General features: G+C 42.4%; 1 protein-coding gene across 1 annotated transcript in view; it reads right to left on the reverse strand.

Annotated features, from left to right (window-relative positions):
- The window catches only part of LOC126092609 (glycogen phosphorylase), a 165,522-nt gene that overhangs the window by 32,050 nt on the left and 109,443 nt on the right, over window positions 1-24,029 (reverse strand). Inside the window, exons 2-3 of the mRNA XM_049908311.1 lie at window positions 801-902; window positions 507-689 (exon numbers count right to left, since the gene is read on the reverse strand). Of these exons, the coding sequence (XP_049764268.1) occupies window positions 507-689; window positions 801-902 (285 nt within the window). The remainder of the gene's footprint in view (window positions 1-506; window positions 690-800; window positions 903-24,029) is intronic.

Consider the following 24,029-nt stretch of genomic DNA (forward strand, 5'->3'; position numbering starts at 1 on the left):
CACAGCTGGAAATAATCCAGACAGGCAATTTGAAGCCAGATGTTACTGATTGTAGTCTTGGATTAACAGGATGAATCTTTTAGCAGCAAGGAACTAAGAGTAAAAGTTTCATAACTGTTTCATATTTAGATCATTAGCCTGAATTCGGATCACACTAATATTCAGTAGAGGGTGAATTTGAATAACGATGGGAGAGAAATAGGAACTTTGAGGAGGAGGATTTGAGTGTAAACAGCAAGACATATTTGAGTACCATATATATTTACAATAGTACTCACAGTCTCCATTTCATTCATCTTTATATTCTCTCATACTTACTAAGTGGTGGATAAAGTAAGCAAATGTGGATTGTCAAAAGAAGGCTTTTTTAGCGGTATTCAACACAATATGTTTTACTGATAGCACTTCATAAACTAGGTGATTTCTAATCAAGCAAATGTTTTATAAATAACATTTTAACATTAGTGTCAACTGCCAAAAAAAAATAAAATAAAATATCAGCGAACCTGTTCTCCATTCTTGATTTTTTGAGCAAATATACCATACTCATATCGAATTCCATATCCATAAGCAGCAAGCCCAAGTGTTGCCATCGAGTCCAAGAAACATGCGGCAAGGCGCCCCAGGCCTCCATTACCCAAACCAGCATCTTCCTCAAGTTCTTCTAACTCTTCTATATCTAACCCCAGCTGCAAGAATAACATCACTTTTCTTTATTCTACAGCAACAGAAAACAAAGTAAGAATAAAAAATTATATCCCCTTTCATGTAATAAAATGCACACAGTAAGTTATTCTTACCTGATACATTGCCTCATCACATGCATTCTGTATGCCAAGGTTAATCATCGTGTTCTGAAGGGAACGGCCCATATAATATTCCAGTGAGAGGTAGTATATCCTCTGCAAAAAAAAATATCGATGTTAATATTTACATTAACACTTCAAGTATATGACACAATTAATATTTATTTTGTATGTGTATGTCCATGTATAATGTAACTGGCAAGAAAATCAGCCAGACAAGTAAGTTTATAAAGCAACAGATTTCCGTATGGTATTAACTCTATATGGATCATATCTGTCACTGGTACCCAAATCATACACAACATGGAACCAAATAGAATCGGTTGACTTAAATCATTGTTATCATTGCAGTAACCCAACACAGATTTACTTCCAAAGGAATGATTCCCAAAGCTCTTGGAGCTGAATGTACTGGAACATCATCAATTTCTAGTTGCAAAAGAATGACGACTTTATATATGAGGTTTTGATATGACTCAAGAAAACTCAACACATTTTAAAAATTAATTAAATTGATTATGAGTGAAAAATATTATAATTTGCATTACTTTCTTTAACAGTATTACTCTGCTTGCATTGTGCAATGTGTTATGTGCTTGTTTGTAAGACAAGTCAGTAAGAAAGATGTACCACATTAACAACAATTAGTCTGGCAAGCTGGCCTACTGAACAGTTTTCCTAGGCAGTTTCCATTCTTATTTTGGTAAAAGATAGATATGGTAGTAGCCAATTTAAATTTACAATGAACTATCAAATAAATATATAAAAGTATATTGAAAAACTCAATACATGACTTTCCTCATTTATGCATACTATTGTGAAACTTTTGCAGGCATCCAACACACAGCCACATGATGATCTGTTAGGCTTCCAAGATAGAAATTCTGTTTAGTTGTTTTCAATACGAAGTTGAATGAACTACAGTAAATTTAAAACTGGGGAAAAATAGAAAAGAAACTGCTGACACCAGTATATTGCATCGCACATCAGAGGGACAAACTATTGATCAAATACTTCAGTGTAATAACATGAGGTATGAAGCTTGTCATGCCCTGGTTGTCTATATTTCCAGACAACATAAACAGGATAACAGACCTTAAAAGGTCACTTCAGAACTAACAGCAAGTCATCACTGGCAAGATGGCTTTGTACTGAGAAGCCTATACCAGTTACATGTTGTAAATATAGATTATGTGAAAGGGCTGATCCAGCTACAGAATTATTGTGGGAAGACATCTGATCTTCCTCACTTATCACTCAAGATTTTGTAAAGTAGACAAAGTAGGGAGGGATATAGTATAATTCCAAGTAGATACTAATCAAAGTTACTGGCAGAAAAGTCATTTTATTAAGTTTTGCACATGTTCAGTGTTCACCGGTGTAAAAGTCAAATGCTTACTTACATTATTTGATTTACAAAATAATGTAATGAACTGCTCTGTAAAAAGAGAGGAAGGGCTACTTAAGATATCTGTTACTTGCTAACAATTGAAAAAACGTGTCTACAGGTTCTGCAAGTTTTATTCTTTTGGTAAATGTTGGAAAAAAGTTTTCAGAAATTTTCTACTGTAGCACAATAATCCAGTTGTCTTGAGAAGTTTTTAGATAATACCACATGATCTGAATTCACTTACATGAAATGGATGCAGGTAATGGAAATGATATCACTGACGTGTGACAGGCTGAGCCAAATTCATTTCATTGCTGACCCTATTCTGGAATGGAGAACAATCTACACATTTTCAGAGCTTTGTAGTGGCACAGAGCAACAGCAAGTGGTCAAATCATAATAAAGTCTTACTTCATATTATAATTTATTAATGGGCAGTTTGAAATGACACAAACCTGTTATCAACTTTCAAATTTGACGAAACATCACTTCATCGCTATTCCAAACGTAATAAAAGTTGTGTTACATGAAACCAGGCATCAATAACTTGTAATGTGCAAGTAAGACTGTATACTACGCACTATGATCTCTATTTGTTCAGAAGTAACAGAAGGGAAGTCTGTGACTAAGGAAGCTTGAGTCAGGCCTGGAGTCATGCTCAGATCACCTAATGGTTAAGATAACTGCTAATGAAAAGCAGGAATTAAGATTCAAATTTAAAGGTGACACCAATTTGCATTACTCATAGATGTCAATCAGCATCTATTTTGAAAACACTGGTCATCTGAAACCCAACTCTCACTTGACATCCTAAAAGCTGTGGATCAAGACAGTCAGGCAGATGTAGTACTTCTTGACCTCTCAAAGAATTTGATTCAGTTCCCACTGTTTGCTAGAAAAAGTATGATCATATGGGATATGAAACAGAATTTGTGACTGGATGAAAAATTTATTGGGTACGGATGACAGCATGTTATGTTGGATTGAGAGTCAGCCAGAGATGTAGAAGGAACATCAAGCACATCACTGGGAAATATGGTGGAACCCTTGATTTTCATTTTTATATTAATGACCCTGTACATAATAGTAATCCCAGGTTTTGCAAGAGTGCCAATCTGCTTTATGAGTAAATGTACAGAACTGTAAAACTGTGAACTTCACAATGAAAAACTTAGTGTCCTATGACTGCAATATCAATGAATCCCAGTGAAGTCAATCTGGCTGTATCAATTTGTACTGAAGTGAAATGGAATCGTCACAGATGTTAAATTGTATTTAAAATTTAAAGCAGTGGGTTGAACTTCAGTTTCTTAGTAATAAAAATACAGCAGTCACATACCTAGGGGTTTGGTTGTGGGGAGGGTGGGGGTGAGGGTGAGGGGAATGTGAGAGTTTGTTACTTCACCCCCACCCCCCACCCCTCCACTCCCTCAAATATAACTTGATACCTAAGATTTTAAATATAATAACAATATATCATTATTGTATTACAACATTTTATACAACAAATTGGTTACATCCACACACAGTACATCACTTTAGCATAACTTCCTAGGAATTGCAAATCAGATAAATGCATCATTTGAAAAGTACTTGTCCAAAAATTTTACAGAGAACTTGGCCATCCAATTGATTCAATAAGTATAATAGCAACAAACATCCACAACTTTGACAACTTATACAGTATAAAATCGAAGTGTGCAGTCACCATTATGAGTGCTAGCTCTAAGATTGTGAACACAGATCCAAAGACTACAGCTGTATGCGAACATGTAAATGGGGCAGAATGAGATTTTTACTCTGCAGCGGAGTGTGCGCTGGTACGAAACTTCCTGACAGATTAAAACTGTGTGCCGGACTGAGTGAGACTCGAACTCGGGACCTTTGCCATTCGCGGACAAGTGCTCTACCAACTGAGCTACCCAAGCACAACTCACGACCCGTCCTCACAGCTTCAATTCTGCCAGTATCTCGTCTCCTACCTTCCAAACTTCACAAAAGCTTCACAGAGGTTCGCAGAAGAGCTTCTGTGAAGTTTGGAAGGTAGGAGACGAGGTACTGGCAGAATTGAAGCTGTGAGGATGGGTCGTGAGTCGTGCTTGGGTAGCTCCGTTGGTAGAGCACTTGCCCACGAAAGGCATAAGTCCCGAATTCAAGTCTGGTCTGGCACACAGTTTTAATCTGTCAGGAAGTTTTGTGTAAATGGGGAGGCTACTGTGTCTTTGTGTTGTTTCCACCTATGTTCAGAAAAGTCACTCTTTCCAGCATTTTTTCTTTGTGAAGCACCTTTTCCCCTTCTATCCTGCTTTCTCACAATGGCCTGTAGTTTACCGGTTCCACTGGTCAGCTCACAAACTATGTCAGTTTTGTTGTTGGGAATAGTATGGTCAGCCTATGAATAGAAGCATTTTCCTGGCTGGAATGTTTTATATCGCCAGTCAGAACGAAAACCAATCCATGTGGACCAGTCCTCAGGAAAACAAGTGAAACGTATCCTGTGTTACACAATGCATGGAATTTGTTAGAATATCTTGCCATGTTCGAAGGAAGGAATGAAGGAAGATCCAGTTCAACATCCCATCAACATTGAGGTCATTAGAGACACAGCACAGGTTCGGATTGTGTCAAGGACGGGCAAGGGAAACGGTCATGCCCTTTCAAAGGAACCATCCCCCCCAGCATTTGCCTAGAGAAATTTAGGGAAATCACAGAAAATTTAAATCTGGATGGCCAGATGCGGGTCGGAACCATCGTCCTCCCAAATGCGAGTCCATTGTGGCGATGTTTGAGGCGCTCAGTTCTTGTGATACTGTATTCTCCAAAAGTTAGCAGAAAACTTTGGAAATTTATATTTTTTATATATATTAATATTTTTGTAAGATCTTTGGCTATGCCTGAAGTGCAAACAGTGTGTAAAGGAGGCTAATTATAAAACATTGATGTGTCTCACCATAGCATATTGCTCTAGTGTGTGGGACCCACAGCAAATAGCACTAACTGGGAATATTGAATGTATTCAAAGAATGGCAGCACCAATGGTCAGAGGGTTCTTTGACTCATGGGAGAGCGTCACAGAGATTCTGAAAAAACAAATGGTGGATGCTTGAAGACAGATGACAATTTTTACATTAATGCCAACTTACTATGAATCAAGAACTAGTATTAACAGAAGAATCTAGGAATATAATTCAGCCTCCAAGACATCACTGCTGTAGTGACTGCGAGGACAAGATTATACTAATTCCACACTCTATTCTCAAATGGAATGGGGGAAAGATCCTCTCTGAAAGTATCTGTCCTCACTACTTTTGTCAAATAGTGACTGTGCACAGGCAGATTTCGTACTGAGTTTGAATATTTTTAATTATTGTAACTAGATATATCTGAGTTGCAATGGTTCTTTTCTCACACAATGCAAAACAGCTAGCCACGTAGAGGCCGATGGAGTATTGGTGGTAGCAAACCCAAGCTGTGCTACATTGCTTGTAATACTGACCTTACACAATTTTAAAAATGCTTCTTTTGCATGCTGAAACTACAATATGATGGTCTGTTGCAGATGCCAAGGAAATCAAGAAGGCAGACCATTATGGGGAGTTGAAAAGAGCAAACAATAAAATTAATTCAAAATTTATAGAAAAAAGTTCAGTAACTGATGCTAGAACAATGGTCAAAGGCCTTTTCAGCACCCAACTTGAGCAGAAAAAACTAAACAAATAAATGTAATATTTCAATTATGACAAAAATTAATTTCACTTATGAATAACAGGCAACCCTTATCAAGCGGATAAAACTGTTAGGCAATGCAGTCTGCTCACAGTACATGGACAGTACTGCAGCCTTGGAATTCACAGTAACTCCTCATAGATTTTCTAAAACAGAATGTCTAGCAAGAAAAGATTGGTTTGGAGCATATCTGAATGAAACCCAAGGATCAGAATTACGAGAAACAGAGCAGCATCACACATTAACAGATTAGCGGGCTTCATCAAAACTATGTTAAGAAATAGTTTGAAAACCTGGAGGATTTTTCTTCTCCTTCTAGTTGTGGCTTCACACCAAATAGCATATACCTGATAATGCAGGTAACCACAAGAGCATGGCACATCATTTGCCAAAAACACAAGTTCTAAAATACTTGTCTCAGTAAAAATTCAGTTTTCAGTAATGACATCACGTTTTACAAAAATTTTTATTCCTCTTCACACACTGAGGTACATGGAGAACTGACGTACTGCCTTTACCACATGAGGCTGGGAATGGCAGGTGGATGTAGTAGTTTAAATTTTTAATTATTATCTCTTCCCACATGCACAGTAGGCCTGTCAGAATTATCTGAAATAAATAGAACAGCATTACATTGATGTGACAATAGTCACGGCACACCATTAGGTGACAACAACCATGGCACACCACTTAGTATCGTGTCGGATGTCCTTTTGCAGCAATTGGACATAGCATAAACTCAACAAGTCATTGGACATTCCCTGCAGAAATATGAAGCTATGCTACCTCTATATTTGTGAAACTGTTGCCGGTGCAAGACTTCGTGCATGAACTGATCTCTTGATTATGTTCTATAAATGTTCGATGGGAGTCACAACAGCTGAACTGGGTGGCCAAATCATTCGTTCAAATTGTACAGAATATTCTTCTAACCAGTCACTAACAACTGTGGTCTGGTGACGTGGCACATTGGATTTTGAACATGAAGTACATGAATGGCTGCAAATGGTATCCAAATAGGCAAACATAACCATTTCCAGCCAATGATTGGTTCAGTTTGACCAGAGGACTCAGTATATTCCTCATAAACACAGCCCACATCATTATGCAGCCACTACCAGCTCGCAAAGTGCGTTGTCGACAACTTCGACCCGTGGCTTCGTGGGGTCTGAGCCACACTCGATTCCTACCATCAGCTCTAACCAACTAACATTGGGACATATATGACAAGACCACAGTTTTCCAGTTGACTAGAGTCCAACCGATATGGTCACAAGCCCAGGAGAGGCGCTGCAGTTGGTTTTTTTGTGCTGTTAGCAAAGGCACTCGCAACGGTCATCTTCTGCCATAGCCCATTAATGCCAAATATGAGCTGCACTGTCCTAATGGATACATTCATTGTACATCCCACACTGAGTTCTGCAGTTATTTCATGCAGTGTTGCTTGTCTGTTAGCATGGGCAACTCTATGCAAGTGTTGCTGCTCTTGGTCATTAAGTGAAGACTGTCGACCACTGCGTTGTCTGTGGTGAGAGGTAATGCCTGAAATCTGGTATTCTCAGCGCATTTTTGACACTGCTGATCTCGGAATACTGAATTCCCTAATGATTTCCAAAATGATATGTCCTATGTGTTTAGCTCCCATTCCCCATTCAAAGTCTTAATCCCTGTCGTGCAGCCATAATCACGTCTGAAACCTTTTCACATTAATCACCTGAATACAAATGAGAGCTCTGCCATTGCATTGCCCCTTTTATACCTTGTCTACGCGATACTACCGTGATGTGTATATGTGCATATCGCTATCCCAACGGTTGCTGTAGTCATATTTTTAGCTAAAACTCCTTGATCTACCGGAATTCACTCCCTAATACTTCGTTGTGCAGGAGAAATGGATTTTCGTAACAGTACATCTATATCTACATCCATACTCCACAAGCCACTTCACGGTGAGTGGCGGAGGGTACTTTGAGTACCTCTATCGGTTCTCCCTTCTATCCCAGTCTCGTATTGTTCGTGGAATGAAAGATTGTCAGTATGCCTCTGTGTGGGCTCTAATCTCTCTGATTTTATCCCCATGGTCTCTTCACGAGATATACGAAGGAGGGAGCAATATTACTGCTTGACTCATTGGTGAAGGCATGGTCTCGAAACTTCAACACAAGGCCGTACCGAGCTACTGAGCATCTCTCCTGCAGAGTCTTGCACTGGAGTCTATCTATCATCTCCGTAACGCTTTTGCGATTACTAAATGATCCTGTAATGAAGCACGCTGCTCTCTGTTGGATTTTCTCAATCTTCTATCAACCCTATCTGGTATGGATCCCACACTGGTGAGCAATATTCAAGCAGTGGGCGAACAAGTGTACTGTAACCTACTTCCTTTGTTTTCGGATTGCATTTCCTTAGGATTCTTCCAATGAATCTCACTCTGGCATCTGCCTTACCGATGATCAACTTCATATGGTCATTCCGTTTTAAATCACTCCAAATGCCTACTCCCAGATAATTTATGGAATTAACTGCTTCCAGTTACTGAGCTGCTATATTGTAAGTAAATGATAAAGGATCTTTCTTTCTATGTATTCGCAGCACATTACACTAGTCTTGTCTACAATGAGATTCAATTGCCATTCCCTGCACCATTCGTCAATTCGTTGCAGATCCTCCTGCATTTCAGTACAATTTTCCACTGTTACAACCTCTCGATATACTACAGCATCATCCGCAAAAAGCCTCAGCGAACTTCCGATGTTATCCACAAGGTCATTTATGTATATTGTGAATAGCAACGGTCCTAAGACACTACCCTGCGGCCCACCTGAAATCACTCTAACTTCAGAAGACTTCTCTCCATTGAGAATGACACGCTGCGTTCTGTTACCTAGGAACTCTTCAATCCAGTCACACAATTGGTCTGATAGTCCATATGCTCTTACTTTGTTCATTAAACAACTGTGGGGAACTGTATCGAACGCCTTGCGGAAGGCAAGAAACAAGGCATCTACCTGGGAACCCGTGTCTATGTCCCTCTGAGTCTCGTGGACGAATAGCGCGAGCTGGGTTTCACACGATCGTCTTTTTCGAAACCCATACTGATTCCTACAGAGTAGATTTCTAGTCTCCAGAAAAGTCATTATACTCGAATATAATACGTGTTCCAAAATTCTACAACTGATCGACGTTAGAGATATAGGTCTATATTTATGCACAATCCTTTGGAACGCTACGCTCTTCTAGAGACCTACGGTACACCGCTGCAAGAAGGGGGGCAAGTTCCTTCGCGCACTCTGTGTAAAATCGAACTGGTATCCCATCAGGTCCAGCGGCCTTTCCTCTTTTGAACGATTTTAATTGTTTTTCTATCCCTCTGTCATCTATTTCGATATCTACCATTTTGTCATCTGTGCGACAATCTAGAGAAGGAACTAGAGCGCAGTCTTCCTCTGTGAAATAGGTTTGGAAAAAGGCATTTAGTATTTCGGCCTTTAGTCTGTCATCCTCTGTTTCAGTACCATTTTCGTAACAGAGTGTCTGGACATTTGGATCCATGTGTATGAGACAATGATTGCTGAACAGCCCTCGCACCAGTTTTGGGAACTGGTTTCGGTATTCCACTGCATTACTTAACACGTCTCGTAATCAACCGAGTAAATTATTCGTACCCGAGGCGGCGCGGGCGTTCTAGATTCGAGGGCGATGGCCTCGGCGCTGCACCCATTAGCAGGGGCCGCTGCTACTCATGGGATGTGGGACGGCGCCTGCAACGCGATACGTGGTCCCAGTTCACTGACCGCGCGACCACTTTCACTTGCGGCCCCATACATCTCTTAACGCGGATACCCGGCTGCTCTGCCTGAAGCGTGTCGCTGCAGCGATACACGACAATCTAAATACATAAACGATTTGTAGGGATCGAGTCAGGCGATTCACCAGCAAGGCTAGTTACAGGCTGTTATCTGTTATAGGCTAGTTACACGCTGTTATCAGTTACAGACTGTTATCCACGGCCAGCCAACAGGAAGAGTGCCGAGATTGGTGTACGACATGCAACACATGTACAGCTTAAATTTGGGCTACCTGTATGGGATCAACTAGCAGCAAATCGGACTGCAGGAGGGTGTCGTCTGCCCTGCTTCTATTGGACGTCTAGCTTATTTACACCAGTAGTTAAAAAATCAAATGGCTCTGAGTACTATGGGACTCAACTGCTGAGGTCATAAGTCCCCTAGAACCTAGAACTACTTAAACCTAACTAACCTAAGGACATCACACACATCCATGCCCGAGGCAGGATTCGAACCTGCGACCGTAGCGGTCGCGCGGGTCCAGACTGCAGCGCCTAGAACCGCTCGGCCACACCGGCCGGCACACCAGTAGTTGAACAACTACATTAGTTTCCACACACTGAGGGTTTTTCCCCCCACAATCAGTTTTACACTGTGAATGATCTTATACTGCGATTTAAGTTGCCAACTTTAAATTATTACCGCCCGCATCTCGTGGTCGCGCGGTAGCGTTCTCGCTTCCCACGCCCGGGTTCCCGGGTTCGATTCCCAGCGGGGTAAGGGATTTTCTCTGCCTCGTGATGGCTGGGTGTTGTGTGCTGTCCTTAGGTTAGTTAGGTTTAAGTAGTTCTAAGTTCTAGGGGACTGATGACCATAGCTGTTAAGTCCCATAGTGCTCCGAGCCATTTGAACCATTATATTATTACGTACTCAGTGGTAGCCTTCGCTTCCAACAATCACAGCAACACTGAGCGGTTCACTGGGCCTCTTGAATGGACGAGTTATTATGTAAAGTATTTAAGTATTAAGGTTGTGTATAGAAGTTACTTTGTATTTTAGTTTTATAATTTAGTTTCTCCTCTTTTACTCTCTTTTTGAACAGATCTGAGAATTAATTTATAATACAGAGGGATCCAAAAAAATGTATCAACTGTTTAAAAGTCCATAACTGGCAAACTAATTGACGGAGTTGTCTCATATCTGGTAGTGTAATAGTTTCTAGTTCCAGCAATCGCCACACAAGCGATGTATTGCGTTGTTTTGCTTTGTCAGATGACAGTCGCCAGATAGTCAGTGTTTTGTTCTTAGTTGCACCTAGTTACTCGAGTAAACATGGCTGGCTCAAGGCTTACATTCGATGACAGGAAGTCAGTTTTGAAGTGTTATTTTAAGTACGAAAACATTAATGAGGTTCAACGACAATGGCGAAATGAGTATCAAACAGAGCCACCGACACGTTTAACGATTCGTCGCATTCGAGACAAATTTGAAGCCGAAGGCTGTGTTAAAGATGTACACAAGCAACGATCTCGGCGACCTGTAACAGTAGCAAGTCCAGCTAACTCCCGTCTTGTGTTACAACAATTCACTCGCTCACCACAGAAGTCTGTGAGACAGTGCGCTCGTGAAACTGGAGTGAATCGCTCAAGTGTTCGGCGAATTTTGAAGACAGCAAAGTGGAAGTGCTACATCCCACGATTGCTACACATAATGAACGAGGACGACCCAGATAGTAGAATGGAGTGCTGCGAGTGGTTTACTAACGTGGTGCGCAACGATGAAGAGTTTGCAGAGATGATTGTGTGGTCTGATGAGGCACAGTTCAAACTCAGTAGTACAGTAAATTGCCACAATTGCATCTACTGGGCCGCCGAAAATCCGAACGTCCATGTAGACAAAGCCGTGAATTTGCCAGGAGTAAATGTGTGGTGTGGGTTGTCTTACCGGCGCTTGATTGGTCCATTCTTCTTTGACGGCACAGTTAACGGTGAGGTGTACCTTCAGAAGCTTCAGACATCCATTTTACCTGCCATCCGAGACATGTATGGAGACGGAAGAGTTTACTTTCAACCAGATGGTGCCCCAGCCCACTACCAAAATCGTGTTTGGGCGTATCTCGACGAAAATCTACCAGGAAGATGGATAGGCCGTAGAGGTGCTATGGAGTATCCACCACGTTCCCCAGACCTAACTCCTCTGGACTTTTACCTCTGGGGAACACTAAAGGACGTCGTTTATCGACAAAAGCCACGCACATTGGATGAACTTCGAGAATCCATCGTACATTCATGTGCAAATATCCAACTGAACACGTTGCAGTCAGTGGTTCGAGCTGCAGCTCGGCGGCATTGTTTGTGTGTGGATGTAAATGGTGACCATTTGGACTTTAAGCTACACTTTCACCAAAAATGAGACAACTCCGTCAATTAGTTTGCAAGTTATGGACTTGCAAACAGTGGATACATTTTTTTTGGACCCCTCTGTATGTCGAAACTGGTACTGATAGCACTTCTGTGACATGCAGCTGAAGTATAGGGCCTACAACAAAAAAATAAATTTTACAAGACGGTCACTGTGTAAGTAACTCTTCATCATATAAACGATCCCGATGGAAACAAACAAGCGCGGTGATTGGTCAGCGGTCATAGAACACGTTCACGGGTGTTGTTACGTTATTGGAAATAGGCTCTAATTATATATAAAATATTTTATGTTATACTAGCGCTAATGAAATTTTAAGATTTTCTGCAGCATTAACAACAGCAATAGTTTTGCTGTCAGTAAGCTGAATGCTTACGCCATGTACTTATTATTTCAAATCTCAGTGTTCAGTTATTTCCTCCGAACAGTTCTTGGACGACATTATGGCCAGTTCTCATCGGTACATGTCAGCTTGGTTTGTAAATACTCTCACTTTCTCCTGTAAACGTGAAATATCGAAACGCTTGATTTTTCACATTTTTAATAAATTTGAAAAATATGGTATAGGATCATTACAAAAATACCACCAAATCTACACAGTTGCGGTAGCGTAGTGGGTACAGTAACTACAGCAAGCTTGTGGGTGTCAATTGCTTTTATGTTTATCGAAATTGCATCTTGTGTTGCACACTTGAGAATAAATGGAGTGTGCGAAGGAAAATCAACCTTTGTATGTGACAATGCACTATTCATCATTCGTCAGCTTGTAAACGGTGACCTTCCTTTACAGAAGCGTTCAATTATACACATCATTCTGAAGAAACATCCGGAGGATAGGAGGGTGCAAGGAACCTCTCCCAGGGAGGGTAATGAATAAAATGGTGGGAGAACATATGTGTACTATGAAAAACAGATCTTTGTACATACGAAGATATTGGGCGATGTTAAAATAATCTAACTGATTTTTAATAACTTTGAAAGTTTTTCAAACACATGTTTGTTTCTTTCAAATGAACTTTCAGTTTTTATTTAAAACCCGGCATTAGGAACCCCTTATCCGAAGGACCAAATTACACTCTTTAGCTGTAAGATCTCCTCCTTACAAATGCGACTTACGTGTCACCTGAAGATTTATGTTACAAGCAGTACCAAGGAATGTGTGCTACGTATATCTGAAAATTTTGATTTCACAGTTTCGCCAAAATAACTATTTTTAAAAAGTACCACGAAACAGAGAATTTTCCACTATGGCCGACCGGACAATCCAACTCCATTCTTCCTGAGAACGTGTCCTCTGCTTTACTCCAAGTGCCTCATCAATCGGCGACGAATCTGGGAGATGTGGTTACCGCGACCAACCGGAAGTCATTTAAATGTGGAAACCTTCCCGCTGATCTGAGATGTTGCTAAACAAATTTACGGGAACCTCAAGCGAGAAAAATGTTTCATAGGTCTAACATGAACGACTGAAAACTGTTTTTTTTTTTTTTTTATGTATACATCTTCTCAACGTCATCGATTAGCGGTCTGCCGATGAATGCGAGATGAACACCCATCCCTCCCACATTTTATCTCACAGATTAGGATGAATCTCACCGAATGAACTTGATATTGTCCTATAATGATATCTTGATGTGAATAGGATTGCCATACGTCCGCCGGCCGCGGTGATCTCGTGGTTCTAGGCGCTCAGTCCGGAACCGCGCGACTGCTACGGTCGCAGGTTCGAATCCTGCCTCGGACGTGGATGTGTGTGATGTCCTTAGGTTAGTTAGGTTTAAGTAGTTCTAAGTTCTAGGGGACTGATGACCACAGATGTTAAGTCCCATAGTGCTCAGAGCCATTTGAACCATTTGAGAGCCATACGTCCGGGTTTCCCCGGATTTGTCCTAGTTTTGAGTGCGTCCTGGTTTTCTTATACAACTGCCCACAGTAAAACACTTTTTTTTCCGTGGGACTGAGTGATGTGGTGCACTGGTTAACACACTGGACTCGCATTCGGAAGGACGACGATTCAAATCCGCGTTGGGTCATCAAGATTTAGATTTTCTGTCATTTCCCAAAATCTCTACAGGTGAATGCCGGGATGGTCCCTTTGAAAGGGTACCGCAGATTTCCCTCCTCATGCTTGAAACAATCCGAGTTCGCGCTCCGTCTCTGATGACCTCGATATCGACGGGACGTTAAAAGCTAATCCTCGTTTGTTTATAGAGAAAAAACGGATTGCAAATAAACAGATTTTAAGACATCTTAGTTAAATTCACTAAATGAGGACTAGTGCGTAGGTTCTTTCGTTCCTTTTACGTTGAAAAACCAGCGGCTAATACGTTTAAACGTTCCCTACCCCCTATTTCCCATACTTCTTTACTGAGAACAACGAGAAGCCGCCAAAAATCTAGGATTGTATGCGCTGAGGACGGGAAAAACCGGCCGGTCCAAGCCGATACCGGTATTTTAGTTCTAAATAACTGGTATTTTTCGGTATTTGTTTCGTCTCGGTTATAACACATACATTTTTTAGTGATAACCAAATAGAAAACCGAAGTATTAGTTAGCCGTAGCAGAAGTGCTAAATTTGCATATTTTTCAATAACAACTTTTTTTAAAAAGGAGTAATTTTTATTCGTAAAATTTGCATTGGTTTGAAATATTGCGTTATTGTAGAAAATGGGAAAAGCGATCAGTGATACTATAATAACAATGCCGGCAGAAACGAGCAAGCCGGCCGCTGTGGCCGAGCGGTTCTAGGCGCTTCAGTACGGAACCAAGCGGCTGTTACGGTCGCGGGTTTGAATCCTGCCTCGGGCATGGATGTGTGTGATGTCCTTAGATTAGTTAGGTTTAAGTAGTTCTAAGTCTAGAGGACTGATGACCTCAGATGTTAAGTCCCATTGTGCTTAGAGCCATTTGAGCCATTTTAGAAACGAGCAACACACACATGACATAAGAATTCGTACAGTATTGCTGAGACAGTACTGTCCCTGTTTCCATGTGCCGTGGCCTAAGGTACGCGTGTGCGTTGTACTGCAGAAGGCTTCAACCCTAGTCTGGAAATATTTTTACGACATGACGTAGCAGTGAAGTACAATGTTTCATTTGGTTTAAAATATTAAAGATCTGTCTGCCATTTATATGAAAGTGGAAGAAAACTGCGGTAACAGTAATAAATTAAACGAACGAGCGAGGTAGCGCAGTGGTTAGACACTGGACTCGCATTCGGGAGGACGACGGTTCAATCCCGCGTCCGGCCATCCTGATTTAGGTTTTCAGTGATTTCCCTAAATCGCTCCAGGCAAATGCCGGGATGGTTCCTTTCAAAGGGCACGGCCGACTTCCTTCCCCGTCCTTCCCTAATCCGATGAGACCGATGACCTCGCTGTCTGGTCTCCTTCACCAAAACAACCAACCAACCAATAAATTAAAAACTTAACAGCAATCCATTCATGTAGACAATAAAAATAGAAAGTAGCCGATCTGCTGCCTATGTCTACATGATAAGCCTTTATCTGCTTGTAGCCTTTGAAAACGGACAAATTTACACGAAAAATAGAGTTCTTCACACCCTCAATTTTCACCTTATCCTCAATTTTCACCTTTTAGCGCTGAGTATTAGTAATGTCCAAACAGTGGTATGATGCCCGATTACATGTTTTCTGAACAGTTTCAAAAAATTACAATCAATAGGAGAATATTAGTGACTTTTTACAGTATTCAGCTACTTATTACTCTTCGAGAAAAGCAGTGAGTGGGCGGATTAAATTTTCTTTTATTTGCCTGTTTAATGTTTCAATTCTATGTATCCTGAAACAGTGAGACGAAATTTTTCAATCTACGTTTACTACACGCTATTAAAAAAAATTGTTACTTCAGAAGCCGGTTATTTTGCGCGATTTTAACAGTCAGGTTAAACTGAGGCGAAAAAATAACCGATAGAAGCCAAAACCGGTTGTTTCAGCGATAAGCGCCCTTCCTACTATGCACCGCGCCGCCGCCCCACCAACCTATACGCAAGCAAGTCAACAGTGTAAGTACCTTTCACTCCTCATGCCCATGCTGCAAACATAATATAATGTTTTAACTGTCATTTATCTTCTAGTGATTGAGTTGAATAACAAATAATTTAAGTTCATGTTCATAACTGTAAATAAGCAGTACATTCGAACCATGAACGTCACTATAGGCGCTTTCACAAATCATTGTTACTATTGTGCGTAATTTATATCATAGCCGCTCATCAGTATAAAGCATGCGTAAGCTGGCGTTGACAGCACTGAAAGACAAACGGGGAAACACCTTCCCTTCCCAAGTCCCCGTCTCGTATGGTACGCCGTGTTCGTCGGCCAGCTTATTGTCGACGGTCTGTGTGTGTCTCGGAAAAAAATACGATTTAACCCAAATGTCGCGAGTTTTCGATATCTTTCTCCGGGGTCGACAATTTAAGTGATGGTAGGCCTAGATGCGACGGAGGTTTGTTGACCTAGTCAGCGTCACATCAGCTGCTCCACATGCTGAAAGTTAACGTAATGCTAGTGTTTCGTCCTGTCAAATGGCTTTTGTCTGTCGTTTTGCTGCACCATGGAGAACAAAGTTATTCAGGAGATACGAACTCGCAGTACGGAACATTGCGCAACGGGAAGAATTCATTGTCTCTTGGCTGGGGAGACTGCATTGTCTTGCAGGGCGTTCGAAATAGAGACTGCCTCCATACCCCTCCCCTACCCCACTGCGAAACAATGCACGTTACTTGGAAACCTGCAAGAATTGCCAGTAACACCGCAGTTGTAACTATGTCTATTCTGCAACCAACAGAGTACCTGGTTTACTGGTATCGTGGGGCAAAACTGCAAAATCCCAAAATCCCGCAAATTTAAACTAAAAATAGTTTTTGAAAACGAGAACTGGCTATTCCTTGATACCTCATGGTGTGTCCACCCGACAGATCCTTTATTTTCGCCAGGCTGTGCCATAAACTTTCTTCCCAATACCTGAAACCTAATCAGTGGCAATGTTCTCAGCTTCATTTAATTTAAATACACCTATAAAAGACAAGAGGATTATTCCTTAGCTGAGAGTAGATTGCCAATAGGTTCTGTATTACCGTTATCATCACGCAAACCATCTTAGCATTTCGTGGTTTTGCCACTCAAGGCGAACAGTATTCTTACTTACCACAAACTTTTATAACCCACTGTATACAATTTTGTTAGAAAATATAGCTGAATCGATGAGTACATATACGAGGGCGGTTCAGAAAGTAACCTCCGATCGGTCACAGTGCGGGTTGTGGGGGGAGTAGCGACGCCATCTGTGCGTTCACGCACTCAACAGGTCAGTCGGCATCAAGCCGTGGTCGAGTGAACGTCGTACCTGCGCTAGTTTAGTTTTTGTGGCAGTTTGAAATGTGTGCTGCAATAGAAAACCCCGCCAAATGTGAAGTGCGTGCTGTCATAAGGTTTTTTACAGCCAAAGGATATTCTGCAGCAGCTATTCATCGTGAGCTTTGTGCCGTGTACGGACCAAGAGTTATGAGTGAAGGAGTTGTCCGTGAATGGGTACGTTTATTTAAAAGTGGACGAAAAAACGTTCATGATGAAGAGAGGAGTGGTAGACCATCATTGGTGACTGACGAACTCGTTCAGACAGTTGATGCAAAAGTTCGTGAAAATCGACGTTTCTCAATGTCGGAGTTGTCTACTGGTTTTCCACAGATTTTTAAGACTCTCTTGTACGAGATAGTGACAGCAAGATTGGGTTACCGTAAGTTCTGTGCACGATGGGTGCCCAAAATTCTTACTGACCACCACAAAACTCAAAGAATGGCCTCTGCATTAGACTTTCTGTCACGTTATGAGGACGAAGGAGAACCATTGTTAAACAGAATCGTGACCGGTGACGAAACCTGGATTAAGTACGTGAACCCTGAGACAAAAGAACAATCAAAGATGTGGGCACATTCAAATTCGCCTACCAAACCAAGAAAAGCCTCGCAAGATTTTTCTGCCAGAAAACTGATGGCAACGGTGTTTTGGGATGCCAAAGGGGTGTTGTTGGTTGAATTCATGGAACGTGGTACGACCATTAATCAAGACGTGTACTGTGAAACAATAAAAAAGTTACGACGGGCTATACAGAACAAACGCCGTGGTATGCTGACTTCCGGTATCGTTTTTTTGCACGATAACGCCCGTCCTCACTCTGCTCGCAGAACAACGGCCCTTCTTGAGTCCTTCAAGTGGGACGTTATCAACCATCCACCTTACAGCCCAGACCTGGCGCCAAGTGATTATCACCTCTTCATGCATTTGAAGAAATGGCTCGGGTCACAGCGGTTTGATGACGACGAAGAGCTCAAAGATGCGGTCACAGGCTGGCTCCAGGCACAAGCGGGTGATTTTTATGCAGAAGGAATTTCAAAGCTTGTGAAGAGATACGATAAGTGCCTCAATCGCTATGGAGAGTATGTAGAAAAATAGTGCAAAGATGTAGTTGTAAGATGTATATATCAAAATATTTTTATTTAACTTGGTGTATTTTTTTAAATCAACCGGAGGTTACTTTCTGAACGGCCCTCGTACTAGAAACCGAAAGATCTGTGGTTCACTTCCAGACCAGTCCTGAAGTGTTACTGATGCTCAAAGCGTCTACGCAAATGGTCTGTACACAGACGAGAATAAGGGGCGGGCGCATCAGCTCAAATAGGATTCACTATTTTACGGATTTTCTGCCACTCCTTAGTCGTCAAATGTAATAATGCTGTCTTCGTAGCGTATAAATCCCGTCTCTGCAGCTATACACGTTTCGCTTCTTTTATTTTTCAAGAATTTTCGGTGGTCTACAATACGCATTTTGTTTCTTACTACATTTGTATATTAGATATGTGATGAAATGAATTCTGAATCTGTTTCTACAAAACAGTTTTTAGTCTGAAAAGTCCGAAGCTCGTGGTCGTGCGGTAGCGTTCTCGCTTCCCACGCCCGGGTTCCCGGGTTCGATTCCCGGCGGGGTCAGGGATTTTCTCTGCCTCGTGATGACTGGGTGTTGTGTGATGTCCTTAGGTTAGTTAGGTTTAAGTAGTTCTAAGTTCTAGGGGACTGATGACCATAGATGTTAAGTCCCATAGTGCTCAGAGCCATTTGAACCATTTTTTTTAGTCTGAAAGTAGCCAAACATTGTAATGCATAAACAAATTCAGAATTATTTCACCACACGTCTAGTATACAGGATAGACAAAAACTACCTGATAAGATCAGAGTCCGTCGATTCGAGCAAAATTTTCCAAATAATCGCCGGTAGGAAATAACTTGTGGAGCTAGGCTATAAAACGACAGCCAACCAGCCATGGATAGGAATTTAAGGTTTGCCTAGTTTCCACTGTTCAGTTGATACCCGTATCTTTAGCTAATTTAATTAGTAACTGCATTCTTTCGCATAGCTGGTATTAGCTGGGGCAAGTTAGTGCAAATTAGAGATCCGGCCCGGCTTTGCACGGGTAGCAGTAAGTATCTAGGGCCCTCGTTCAGCGTTTCTTGTTTGTGAGCCACTGCGTCGAGTTATGAATAAATGTCAAATAATAGCGTTAATAACTGAATTTCACTACTTTCATATAACTTACGCGGTGTAAGCAGCGCACTGCAGGAAAGTTGCCTGGAGCCACGAATGTTGTGGGTTCGATAAGGAATGGGCGTTTGTAGTATCGCGATGTAAGTAATACGTTTACAACCAATATAAATACTGTCTGCGAATTGTGGATGTATGTGTGTTTGATATCGTGGCTGGCTGAGGTGGCACAATTAAAAAATAAGAAAAAACACGTTTGATGTACATGTTTCGCTCATGTTACAACACTCCACGTACAAAATCGTGTCCACATATAGGTTTGATTCAAGGAAGGCAGAAAGCTGAGTCATTTTCTGCGCTGTTAGCAGAACGTACTGTATGCAAACGATGCAGATTTGCTGAAGTAGTTTTTCAGCAAACGCCCTTGTAGCATAAAAATGAAACAACACATATTTTGGATTCGATATTTCCATTATGCAACTGTTTTCAAACGGCTGCGGCGAAACTATTGGTTAAAAATATTTGGTCATATTTAATACGTTACTTCACACTTGAGTAACTCACTACACGTCGTTCGAAGAATTTGAAAGAGCGTGAACTGTGGTTACTTTGAGGACAGCAAAAACTGGCAATCTGAAATGAATGCTATGTTAAAAGGTGGAGTGAAGGAAATGACTCAGCCAGGATTGGCTCCCACATCCTTCAAGCTTCCAGTCACATTCTCTACCACTAGACGAGGGGTTCCAAAACTTTTCCTCAGACACAACACTGAATCCTTTTTGTTTGATGGAACACCTTGTATATTTTGAAGGTTAGTAACAATTTAAAAAAGGACAAAATATTGTGTATGTTCAGTGATTACTTCAATTTTAAATTACAACTAATAACACAGAAATCATAATGAAATTAAAATAATCAGTCCAAATGTTGAAAAGAACACGCCCTGTAATATTAAGTTTTTCCGCAGAGCACTTATTCAGTTCCTGTAGAACACCAGTGTTCTGCGGAAAACAGTTTGGGAAACCCTGCGCTCGACCACCAGGCCAGAAGCGAATTACATCCCGTTTGCTGCGTTCTCGAGGGATTGCTCCTCTCTCGATTTACGGCGGCTGTTCGCTAGGTGGCACTGGCATCATTTTCATAACCTAACTGCAATTGAAGACATGCGCGGAGAAACGGGCTAACCCTCAAATGTAAAAGCTCAGGGGTAAGTGTTGTCATCTGTTGCCGGGTACGGGAAGTATCAAAATTGACATTGGTCTCACCCCCTAAATATCACTTAAGGGTGAGACCAATGTCAATTTTGATACTTCCCGTACCCGGCAACAGATGACAACACTTACCCCTGAGCTTTTACATTTGAGGGTTAGCCTGTTTTTCCTCGCATGTCTTCAAACAATCATAATTTAAACAATCATAATTCAGACAATCTGAACGACATATTTATAACTTATACACAAAAACTTTCCTCGTAAGTCAGTGTATATATTGGTCAAAACCGGATCAAAATCCATAAGGCAGTTCCTGAGATTAGCGTGAGTGTACAAACGGATGCGAGCAAGCGACTTCAGCTTATATTTACTGATAACAGAAGAGAAGATAAGAGATGTACACACTTCCGTACGCCCGTCCCTGATTGTCTGTCGTTTTATTGAGCTAGTTCCACACTGGTGTATTTCTAACCTATAGTTGCCGGAAAATTAATCCCTATTTGATATGCCCTATCCTGCTCTGACCTCACTACCAGACTGATTTTCTCCACCCGTCACTTGGGGCACCACGCCGAGATGAAGCTCCCAAGCTTAAGTACGTATACAATGCGAACCACAATTAGCAGGAAAAACCGACACAGGTGGAAGTGCAGGAGGGAAAATGGGGGCGCCAAATGATAACTGGCTTGTGTAGAAAAAAAAAAGTACTAGAACTGACCCTGCATATAGCCACAGACGCACTTCGGCACAACTTACGAGCAGAAAACTGACTCACGATACAGGATTCCTTTACGGAAGCTCTATGAAACTCAAGGACGCCAGTCGTAAGAGGTAGTGCGGTATTCACAAAGATCTCTCAGTTGCGTAAGTTCAGTACTTTCATCTACACTCCTGGAAATTGAAATAAGAACACCGTGAATTCATTGTCCCAGGAAGGGGAAACTTTATTGACACATTCCTGGGGTCAGATACATCACATGATCACACTGACAGAACCACAGGCACATAGACACAGGCAACAGAGCATGCACAATGTCGGCACTAGTACAGTGTATATCCACCTTTCGCAGCAATGCAGGCTGCTATTCTCCCATGGAGACGATCATAGAGATGCTGGATGTAGTCCTGTGGAACGGCTTGCCATGCCATTTCCACCTGGCGCCTCAGTTGGACCAGCGTTCGTGCTGGACGTGCAGACCGCGTGAGACGACGCTTCATCCAGTCCCAAACATGCTCAATGGGGGACAGATCCGGAGATCTTGGTGGCCAGGGTAGTTGACTTACACCTTCTAGAGCACGTTGGGTGGCACGGGATACATGCGGACGTGCGTTGTCCTGTTGGAACAGCAAGTTCCCTTGCCGGTCTAGGAATGGTAGAACGATGGGTTCGATGACGGTTTGGATGTACCGTGCACTATTCAGTGTCCCCTCGACGATCACCAGTGGTGTACGGTCAGTGTAGGAGATCGCTCTCCACACCATGATGCCGGGTGTTGGCCCTGTGTGCCTCGGTCGTATGCAGTCCTGATTGTGGCGCTCACCTGCACGGCGCCAAACACGCATACGACCATCATTGGCACCAAGGCAGAAGCGACTCTCATCGCTGAAGACGACACGTCTCCATTCGTCCCTCCATTCACGCCTGTCGCGACACCACTGGAGGCGGGCTGCACGATGTTGGGGCGTGAGCGGAAGACGGCCTAACTGTGTGCGGGACCGTAGCCCAGCTTCATGGAGACGGTTGCGAATGGTCCTCGCCGATACCCCAGGAGCAACAGTGTTCCTAATTTGCTGGGAAGTGGCGGTGCGGTCCCCTACGGCACTGCGTAGGATCCTACGGTCTTGGCGTGCATCCATGCGTCGCTGCGGTCCGGTCCCAGGTCGACCACTGGCGACAACATCGATGTACTGTGGAGACCTCACGCCCCACGTGTTGAGCAATTCGGCGGTACGTCCACCCGGCCTCCCGCATGCCCACTATACGCCCTCGCTCAAAGTCCGTCAACTGCACATACGGTTCACGTCCACGCTGTCGCGGCATGCTACCAGTGTTAAAGACTGCGATGGAGCTCCGTATGCCACGGCAAACTGGCTGACACTGACGGCGTCGGTGCACAAATGCTGCGCAGCTAGCGCCATTCGACGGCCAACACCGCGGTTCCTGGTGCGTCCGCTGTGCCGTGCGTGTGATCATTACTTGTACAGCCCTCTCGCAGTGTCCGGAGCAAGTATGGTGGGTCTGACACACCGGTGTCAATGAGTTCTTTTTTCCATTTCCAGGAGTGTAATAATGCGCCCAAGGGATCCGAAAGGCTTGTATGCAAATTTAACACAATGGTTTATGAATGAAATCTGCGTTTCCCTTATGCAAACGTGCGATCGGGACACCACTCTTGAATAAACAAGATAAACTCGTCGATAGCATGTGCCCCAGAAATTAAAATACGAGATATCATATTACGTACAAAGTATTCTTTTACATTTATCTCGGATTGCACTATAAGTTCAGGGTCGTGGCTTCTGACATGTCAATTCGTCTCGTGTGCGCCTTAGATAATCAGAGCGCTTCGGCCTTGTAGGACATGCGGTCTCACTCGCAAGCTGTGACGCACGCATATACGTTGTATCCAGCTCACTGGAGTCTACAGTCTACAAGTTAGAAACGTAGCCTTTTCTTTTCTACGTTAGTATTATGCTGAATCCAACAACAGAGTCTACCGCTACATTTGAAAATTTAAAAGATCAACAAAGAGCAATATCCTCTTTCCAAGCCTTCCTTGACTAGATCTGCAGGCCGTTGTGGCCGAGCGTTTTAGGCGCTTCAGTCTGGAACCGCGCGACCGCGCTACGGTCGCAGGTTCGAATCTTGCCTCGGGCATGGATGTGTGTGATGTCCTTAGCTAGGTTTAAGTAGTTCTAAGTTCTAGGCGACTGATGACCTCAGATGTTAAGACGCATAGTGCTCAGAGCCATTTGAACCATTTGACTAGCTCTTTCATTCAAAGGTAGCGAATATTTCGACGAATATCGGTCGACTTTTGGGGTAACACAAAAAGAGGTCCATTTTTTGTCCTCTGTCAAAGACCAGGTACCTGGTATATTCTCTTCAGGACGTCTTACGCCTGTGCAA

Source organism: Schistocerca cancellata, chromosome 7 (assembly GCF_023864275.1).
Source record: "Schistocerca cancellata isolate TAMUIC-IGC-003103 chromosome 7, iqSchCanc2.1, whole genome shotgun sequence".
Lineage (NCBI taxonomy): Eukaryota > Metazoa > Arthropoda > Insecta > Orthoptera > Acrididae > Schistocerca > Schistocerca cancellata.